The sequence below is a fragment of the Kryptolebias marmoratus genome, linkage group LG17 (assembly GCF_001649575.2).
Source record: "Kryptolebias marmoratus isolate JLee-2015 linkage group LG17, ASM164957v2, whole genome shotgun sequence".
Taxonomy (NCBI): domain Eukaryota; kingdom Metazoa; phylum Chordata; class Actinopteri; order Cyprinodontiformes; family Rivulidae; genus Kryptolebias; species Kryptolebias marmoratus.
The window spans coordinates 12219509-12228076 of NC_051446.1; the positions used below are offsets into that span (position 1 = coordinate 12219509).

The 8568-nt window shown below is 41.3% G+C and overlaps 1 protein-coding gene and 1 long non-coding RNA gene across 2 annotated transcripts in view; both read right to left on the reverse strand.

The window, feature by feature from the left end:
* Nucleotides 1-1805: 1805 nt before the first annotated feature.
* On the reverse strand, nucleotides 1806-3148 carry LOC112450576. The gene is made up of 2 exons (XR_003039235.2): nucleotides 1976-3148; nucleotides 1806-1903 (listed from the first exon to the last, which is right to left on the reverse strand). It is a non-coding gene; the product is annotated as an uncharacterized LOC112450576 (long non-coding RNA).
* A 3806-nt stretch (nucleotides 3149-6954) lies between these two features.
* LOC108237096 (glucose-induced degradation protein 4 homolog) overlaps nucleotides 6955-8568 on the reverse strand; it is a 4476-nt gene continuing 2862 nt past the window's right edge. The window contains exon 6 of the mRNA XM_017418300.3: nucleotides 6955-8380. Coding sequence (XP_017273789.1) covers nucleotides 8317-8380 — 64 coding nt within the window. The 3' untranslated portion in view covers nucleotides 6955-8316. The remainder of the gene's footprint in view (nucleotides 8381-8568) is intronic.

Here is an 8568-nt window from a genome sequence, read left to right on the forward strand (position 1 = left end):
CACCCAGTCATTCACCCATCCAGACACTGATGGTGGTAAACAACATTGGAGCCACAGCTGGCTGACAGAAGTGAGGCTGCCATCACACCGGCGCCACCGGGCTCTCTGACCACCACCAGGAGGTGAGGCAGGTGAAGTGTCTTGCCCAAGAACACAACAGCTGAGATGGATGGAGCGGGAATTTAAACTGACAACCCACCGATTACAAGACGAACCCCCTACCTCCTGAGCCACTGCCACTTTAACCCTATAAGAAGAAACTGCAAAGGTTTTTTTTTTTTTTTGAGGAGGGGTAAAAGTAAACCTAAAATTCTTTATTTTGTGCACTGACCTAGATAAAATGTTTACTTTGTTCTGATCGCCTGCAACTAATCGCTGGCACGCTGTTTGCACGACTTTTACATATTTGCTTTTTTCTTTTTAACAAGAGTGACTAAAGGCCAAGAAGAAATAATTAAAACAGACTGTAAAATTTCAGGGAACTTGTTTATCCTGCTCGTTTGACTCGCAGCAGTAGGCGTAGCTCTGGGTGACTGTCCTGTTATAAATTTATTTTACAGTAAACTCTCCAGCTATAAACATACAGAGGCAGATAAATGTGTTGGTACCCTTCCGCATAAAACACAGAAAAGCTCCAGACTCGGAAACTTTGGTGCATGTCAAATGAGTCCAAAGGTTTGCCGTAAATCATTGGTGATCCTGAATCCAAAGTTCTCTCTGGGTGATGGTTGGTGATGATTGTCGGAGAAGATATTTTAATTGTCTCAGGGTGACCTGGAGCTGCCTTTAACATCACCCTGCGCATCACTTGCCTTCAGTAATAAGATCATGTTGGTAAGAGCCTATATCGATGCAGACTCATTTATTTATCAAAGTTCTTAGGAGAAAGGAACTAAAAACAGAACCCTGTAAATAAAAGAGCATCTATGTTAAAAACATGGTGGAGGTTGTATCATAATGTGTAGCTTCTTTGCTGCTTCTGGCACTGGCAGCGCGATGGAGGAGTGACGAAATCCGGTTTTTAGTCTTACCGGGAATCAAGTCCAAACGACTTCCTTGTTGTGATTAAACCCGGACCCAGGAATGTCTCATTCAACAGTACAATACAAAAAAAAAATCCCTGACCTAGAAGACAGGGAGCTGTTTGGCAAAGGTTGCATCACGTAGCAAGCCGCGCTGAGGCAATTTAAAGGAGCTGTAGGAAGAAAAACTCTCAGATTGCAACAAACGGTGCAGCCTTTCAACAAGGCGTCAACACAAACGAAGGAACGGCCAAGCCCATTATGGTTTTATTAGTGAACCTTAACGCATGCAAGGAATCTGACCTGCAGCGGGACTACCCCGCAGACCGTAATTCTGCTAAAATGGACAGTTTGTGCAATTTGAACTTGTGCTATCAGCCGAACTGTGTCAGTGTCCAGGGAACATGGCAGAAACCTCTTTAGGGACATGCCTTTAGTGGACGTTCACGTATGAGGTGCCATTTGTAAAGTTTTTTAGCTCCACACTAAATATTTAGTTTACAAACTAAATGTTTATGTCCAAGCTAAATAATTAATTTCCAAACTAAACATTTAATTTGCTAACTAAATAATTACATTTATAGTTAGCTTGCTAATAAATATTTAACTTGCAAGGTAAATATTTAGTTTGGAACTATGACATTTATAAATGTATGAATTACATGATGAAAATATTACTTTGGAAAAACAAAACTATTTTTTTTCTTATGAAAGGCGAAATATGTCATGGTTTTACGGGAATGTTTGACCCACATGCAGAATTAAGCTCTCAGGGAAAACCAATAGCAGTTTAGCAAGTTTATTGTTTGTGATAATGAATCTGGTCCTGGTAGAAATCCTCCAAGAATCCAAATCCCGGAATCTCAGGACTGCGGCAGGAACTTGAATGAAGAACATAAACGTTAGACAGGCTTCAGGTAGGTAAAGGTGTTGAAATGTTGGGCCTTGCTTACAGGTTGAGTGGAATGGTGATCTCAGGAGGACTGTCGGGACTTGTAGAAAGGTAATTGACTCACAGGTGACGTCAGCAGATGAATGCTGATTAATGGAGCTTGGAGGAGCGGCGGTGAACGGCGGAGAGCGGACAGGATTCGATCCGGAGAAAAAAAAACAAACTGGAGATCAGGAGTTGCATGAGCGCCAGGCTTCAGTCCAGAGCATCAGTGGACATAAACTGGAACCCAATAAGGTAGGACTCAAAAACACCTAGAAAGCAGAAAACACAAAGGTCACAGGCGAAAACTCAGAACAACAGGACTTAGACTAGATACTTGAACTAGGAGGCTTGAAGTACCACGTTAAGCTAATACTCAGGCGCTGAAGCACTGGCAGCCCACTCCTTAAATACTCCTCCAGTCATCATCCTCTTATGAGCTGCAGGTGCGCCTCATAATCACACAACCACTCCTCCAACCTGCTCCAGGACGCCATCTGCTGGACAAAACACAACCCACACTTCCTAATCCCAACAAAATAAACCAAAATTTTGTCGTTCATTTTTGTCTGTAACTTTACAAACGGCACCAAACAGGCTGCAGTGGGTGAAAATCTGTTTAATAAGCAGATTTCAGGAAAAAAAAAAAGTCCTGATTCTGAACATTTAGGAAAGGAAAAAAAAAAGGACTTTCTAATAATAAAACGTGCATAAAACGGAAACTCAGCATCCATTTTCTATAACCCCCCTCTTTGTCCTTTCCGGGGAGCTGCAGGCGGGACACGTGGAGACAAACGAGACAAACTGCTGTCCTTGCCCTCACTCACACCTCGTGGCATTATTAGAGTGACCAATTAACCTCACACGCATGTTTTCAGCCTGTTGGAAGAAACCGGATCACCCAGAAAAAACCCCACACGTGCACAGGGGCGAACATGGAAAGTCCACCCTGGTGGAAGGCGAACCTGCTACCGTTTCACCGTGAGGCTCCGGCGCCGACCACTGCACCACCACGCCGCCCGAAACCCAACACAAATCTTCCATTTTTAAAATTTGTTTTCTTTGCGACATTTGACTGACAGATCAGGAGGAAAAAAAAAAAACGGCGCCTCGACATTCCAGAAATGCTTTCTGTTCATGCAGTGGCTTCAACTCCTGCCACTTTTCAGCCGCCTCCGTTGTCAGTGATACTTCCAGTAAGGAAACGATCACAGGCAGCTGGCACAAACATGTTCATAAATTATGTCACCAGAACTACGGGAAGCTCCTTTAAAGGCAACATGAAGTGGCTGTCACACACCAGGAGCACGTTGGGTCATATTATATTATTATGAACATTTAAAGTATATAAAATAATTTAAAAAAAAAAGCTTTTTGTGTCAGTTTCATTTCATGGGGGAAGGTGTTGCTCGTGCACCTGCTGCTTTAACATTCTGACAAGAAGCTGCAAAGATTTAAAAAAAAAAAAAAAAACTAAAGAAACTTTTGCACCTTAAATCTTTTTATTCGTGCACTGACCTAGATAGAACGTTTATTCTGTTCTAATTGCCTGCAATTAATCACTGGAATGCTGTTTGGACGACTTTTGCATATTTGCTTTTTTTTTTTTGTTGTTGTTGTTGTTCCAAGAGTGACTAAAGGCCAAGAAGAAATAAAAAAGAGACAGACTGTAAAATTTCAGGAACTTGTTTATCCTGTTTGTTAGAATCACAGCAGTAGGCGTAGCTCTGTGTGTGTGTCCGATGATAAATTTATTTTACAGTAAACTCTCCAGCTGTAAATATACAGAGGCAGATAAATGTGTTGGTACCCTTCTGCATAAAACACACACAGACACACACACACACACAGCTGATGGGGCTGGACAAAAAGCTCCAGGTTTGTCTCGTCAGCCTCAGAAATGTTGATGTTCATCAGCAGACATTTTGGTCAATTTCTGCCTGGCTTTTTTTGTGTGTGTGTTTCTGCCAATGCTACAGCCTCCTGGGTCTTCCTTCACGGAGGCCATTGTTGGTTCCGAAAGTGAATCATAGCGACGGATTTCGACCTTGGAGTTAAGCTTGAAAGGTTTCGAATGAATTCTGCACTCTTTGTCTGATCAGCCTGGGGTCGCATTTGCTCTTGCGTCCACTCCCCGGCAGGGTGGCTACAGTCCCGTGAACCCCAGACGACGGACTCATTTTTATTGCCAGCCTGAGCTGAACTGGTGCCAACAGGCAGTAAGAGTTTTACTTAGATCAAAGTTTTACTGTTTTTACAGTCAGAAAAGGCATTTCTGATCCTTCTCTTACTTAATAAGAGCTGCAAACCTTAAAATAAATATAAAACAACACAGAAAATAATATATATATTTTTTAAAAATCAGTTGTTTGTTACTTTTTATATGAAAGATTTGTTGTAAATTGGCGTCACTCTGTTTTATACATGTTAGCACAATGGTAAAGACTAAAATCTTGTTACTGAATTTTTAAAAACTGAACCATTTAAGCCTGTATTAGTCCTTATATATATATATTTGTAGACTATTACGTATTAGGTATCCACTTTGAATTAATAAAGCATATATTTGCACTCTAATTATTAGTGATCATGAAGTTTGTTGGATTTTTAATTTTGCCTCACTAGAGTTCTTTTGATAAAAGTCCTTCATTTACTTCAAATTTCAGTAATCTTTTATTTTCCAATTAAAGGCTTGTTATTGCTCTCAGATCTTGTCACATTTTTGCAGAACGCCTCATTTCAACGCCATGTAATCTAATACATGATATAGTAATAAAGTAGTCTCATATGTGTGCAAAAATGTACTTTGTTGGGATTTCTTTCCTCACGGCAGCTCGTTTTAAATGTGTTAAAATGTGTTTTTCGGGTGGATTTCAGAACAAATGGTAAATGGTCCACATTTATAAAGCATCTTTTTCACCTCACCGCGTTCTGTGGAGTGCTTTATTCACCCATTTACACACACACACACAGTGCATCATGTTACATAATTACACTGAATATTCTCTCTCATACACCATCAGTTTAGTTTTAGCAGGACCAGAAACTAGACTGATGGTTGTCCTCTGCTGCCCTCTGGTGGTCTTTTTTCCACACTGTACTCCTCTTTTTTACCCCACTCCATATAAAAATTGTATCAAACACTTAACTTGCTGCCTGATGAGATGCTGGTAGTTTAACATGCTAAAATGAAATAAGACACAACAGCAAGAAGACGTCGGAGCATTTTGATGTTGGTAATACTGAAACATGATCCAGCACTGTGCCTCGGTAATGTTGATCATTTGCATGTTCTTCATTCATTTGCTTCTTACTGACACCAGAATTACTCTAAGCACAGCAGGGGCCGGTTTTGGGTTCGACATCTTGTCAATTTTACAAATACAAACCTTATCAGGACTCCCTCTGTCTTTGAAGACACGACTACTGTGGGGTTTACCGTTTTCCTCACCTTTTAAAGTAGAACATGACGAAGGAATACAAATATTTTGCCACCAAAAGCTCTTGCGTGATTGGTCAGCTCTCAGAGCACACGTCGGGGATGAAACTGTGGCTCGATATCTGTAACAGTGAGCCGCACTCCGACAAGGCTGCAGCGGCTGGGGCTCGACGCTCCGATCCTCTGAATCTGTAACACAAGGGGGCCAAAATTCAAAACTTGCTCCTAGCCATGGGCCGATCTCGACTAATAGTTATTGAAAAAGTGAATAAATGAAGCCTGGTTTTAGATGCAATATGTCAAATCATTCATATAGAAATATCAAATACCTTTTCCCAGTTATATATTATGTATAATTTAGAGCAAACAGACTTTAATGAGCAAAGAAAAATAGGTTGAACTTAAAAGGAGACAGCATTAGCCTTTCTTATGCCTCACTCTATATCATCAGCTTTTAAATTAATTTCCCTCCGTTAAAACAGCTAAAAAGTCTTCAACAAACACCCTAACATACAGCTACTAACATTTAACTTTGAAACAAGAACACAAATAAAAGGAAAATGTACATTAAAGCACACTGTTACTCTGACGCACATTAACTCAATTATGATATCGTTTATCAACAGGAGTTTGATCGGACTGTTGCTCTTTCCGTGTCAAAAACAAAGACTACTGAGAAGTTAAAACTTTGTTTTCTTGGTTTCAAAGTAATAAGGCTCGGGTTTTAAAGCAAAATGAGAACAGCAGAGACTCAGTCTGTCCCAGACTGGAGGGCCAGATCTAATAATAATTAAATGTTATCTTGTGGGTCAGATAAAATGTTACCAAGGGCCGGATATGGCCCGCGGGCCTGGAGTTTGAGACGTGCTCTAAATGGGAGCTGACCTCTCCTTCACGGGGCTGAAGAACAATACCACCGTGTGGCTGGAAGCTGGGTTATCAAAGCACTGAACAGGCCATCAAACTACAAACATAAACTTCCATCGTTAATATCATTCTGTAGCCAGACTTTTACACACTAGGTGCATAAAACGGGGCAAGGAAATTGAAATAGTTAGCCTTTCTGTTGTGCTTCTGAACAGAAGTATCATCACTTCCATGTTTTATTTAATCAAAGCTACAAAGAGCTGCAGGACCTCCCGACCTAGATAAAAAAAAAAAAAATCATTTACAAATCAGATTTGGTGTTTATCAGGCAGTCATGGAGTTACCTGTGTTCAACCTGATTCAAGATGGCTGCCACAGTTAATCAACACAAAAACAGCTGCAACTTTAGAGCCACTGAGCTACCATCATCATCATCTCATCAGGCAGTTTTTATACGAAGTGAGAAAAAAGGGAGTGCAGTGTGGAATAATGCCCACCAGAGGGCAGCAGAGGATAACCATCAGTCTAGTTTCTGCTCCTGCAGGAAGCAGAGTGATCCTTTTAGCTCAAATTGAGTTTTATCAGGAAACATTCGTTGTAGAAATACACAAAGTAAATACAGACAAAGTAAGGCAGTCAAATAAGAAAGACACAACAAAGGACTTTTGTTTAGGTTTTTTTTTTTTGCCTTATTTTTTTTTTTTAAATCCACAATCCACTCTTTACAGTCACGCTATCAATCAGTTCCAGGCTTTTTTTTTTCTTTTTTCCACAAACACACCGTAGATCGGTCATCTTACAACTCTGGCAAGTGTTTCAAAAGATGGCACAATCACATGGAAGAGGAACATGATTGGGGGGGGGGGGGGGGAGAGTGTTATCGTAGGTGGTTTAACAAAATATTTTTCTTTAAGGAAGATAAATCTTTTCTTTTCATATAGATATATATATATATTATAAGGATAGAATAAAATCTCACCTCTGAGAACATCAGGGTTGTGTGTTTGGAGATCTCTAAAGTGTTGCATAGTTGAGGGGAAAACAAATTGTGGTGGTGTTGGGGGGGGGGGTTCTTCACTGAAAATAACCAAATGCTTCATGCGGACAGAAAGGGTTTGAACACTTTTACGGGCGGCTGTTTCAGGCTCCAAACTCTCCCGACAGAACTCGTTTTAGTAGCATACCATCTGTGCAAAAAAACAACAACAATCCACAGCAATCCTATGTGAGAATCTCAAAAGCAAGTGTATGAACATATATACGGGGGAAGAAAACAATTCAAATAAAAAGCTTATTTCAGGAATCTCCCAGATTGTACCTTATTTTTTTTTTTTCATTTTTTTAAAAAGTGCCACTCATTGTTCATCGTTCAGAGTAAAATAAGAAAATATACTCTTGGCAGGCAAACAAAGACTCAGTTTAGCTTAAAAATACTGTCTTTCTAGCTTGTGAGTGATTAAAGCTCCCCGTCTTTCAGCTTCGAAGCACGCCTCTCCTGCTCTTCTTCCTCTCGAGACTCGGCGGTCTCCGTCCTCGTCCTCGGACGAGTCCTTGTCCGGCGCGAGTCTCGTGCCGATGAAAGCGCTCCTGCACGTAAAAGCCCAAGGAGCGAGCGGGCTAACCTCCCCGACGGGGCTCGTAAAGTGTCTCGATCGAAGCGTTTAAAAAGCAGACGTTAAAACAAATGGAGTAACGGGAACTCGGCGAGCCGCGGCGCCCACTACCACACACACACACAGTCTGCGCCGTCGGGCCGGACACGCCGAGCACAGAAAAGCACTTCTCCGTTTTCCCACCGCATCCGTACAGTCGTTAGTCTCACCGTCAGCTGCCAGTTTGAGAAAATGGGAGGGTTTTTTTTTTTGTTGTTGTTGTCGTTTTTTTTTTTTTCTTCTTAGGTCTTGAAACATTAAATCCTCAACCCGAGTTGGTGTCCACTTTTTTTTTTTTTTTGCCTTTTTCTTTTTTCCTCCCACCACGTTCTCAGCAGAATCTGCAGACGTCCACGTTTCCGACCAAAGAGAGAGCCCTGGAGGCGGCAGCAGCGGCGACGGTCACCGGAACTCGTAGATTGCGGCGCTGTGCTCGGGAACGTGGGTGAGGTTCAACGACTGGTACCTGCAAAATAAAAAAGGTATTTATTCAGACTGGATGGTCTCTTTAAAAAGGTAAAAAAAGTTTTAAAAAAATCCATCAGTTAAACCGATTACTTGAGCGATCTTTTCCACTAAAATCTGACCTGACTGCACGGGAAAATAAGTTCTCTTTAAACCCGGTTTGTCAGATACACCCCCCCCCCCCCCCCC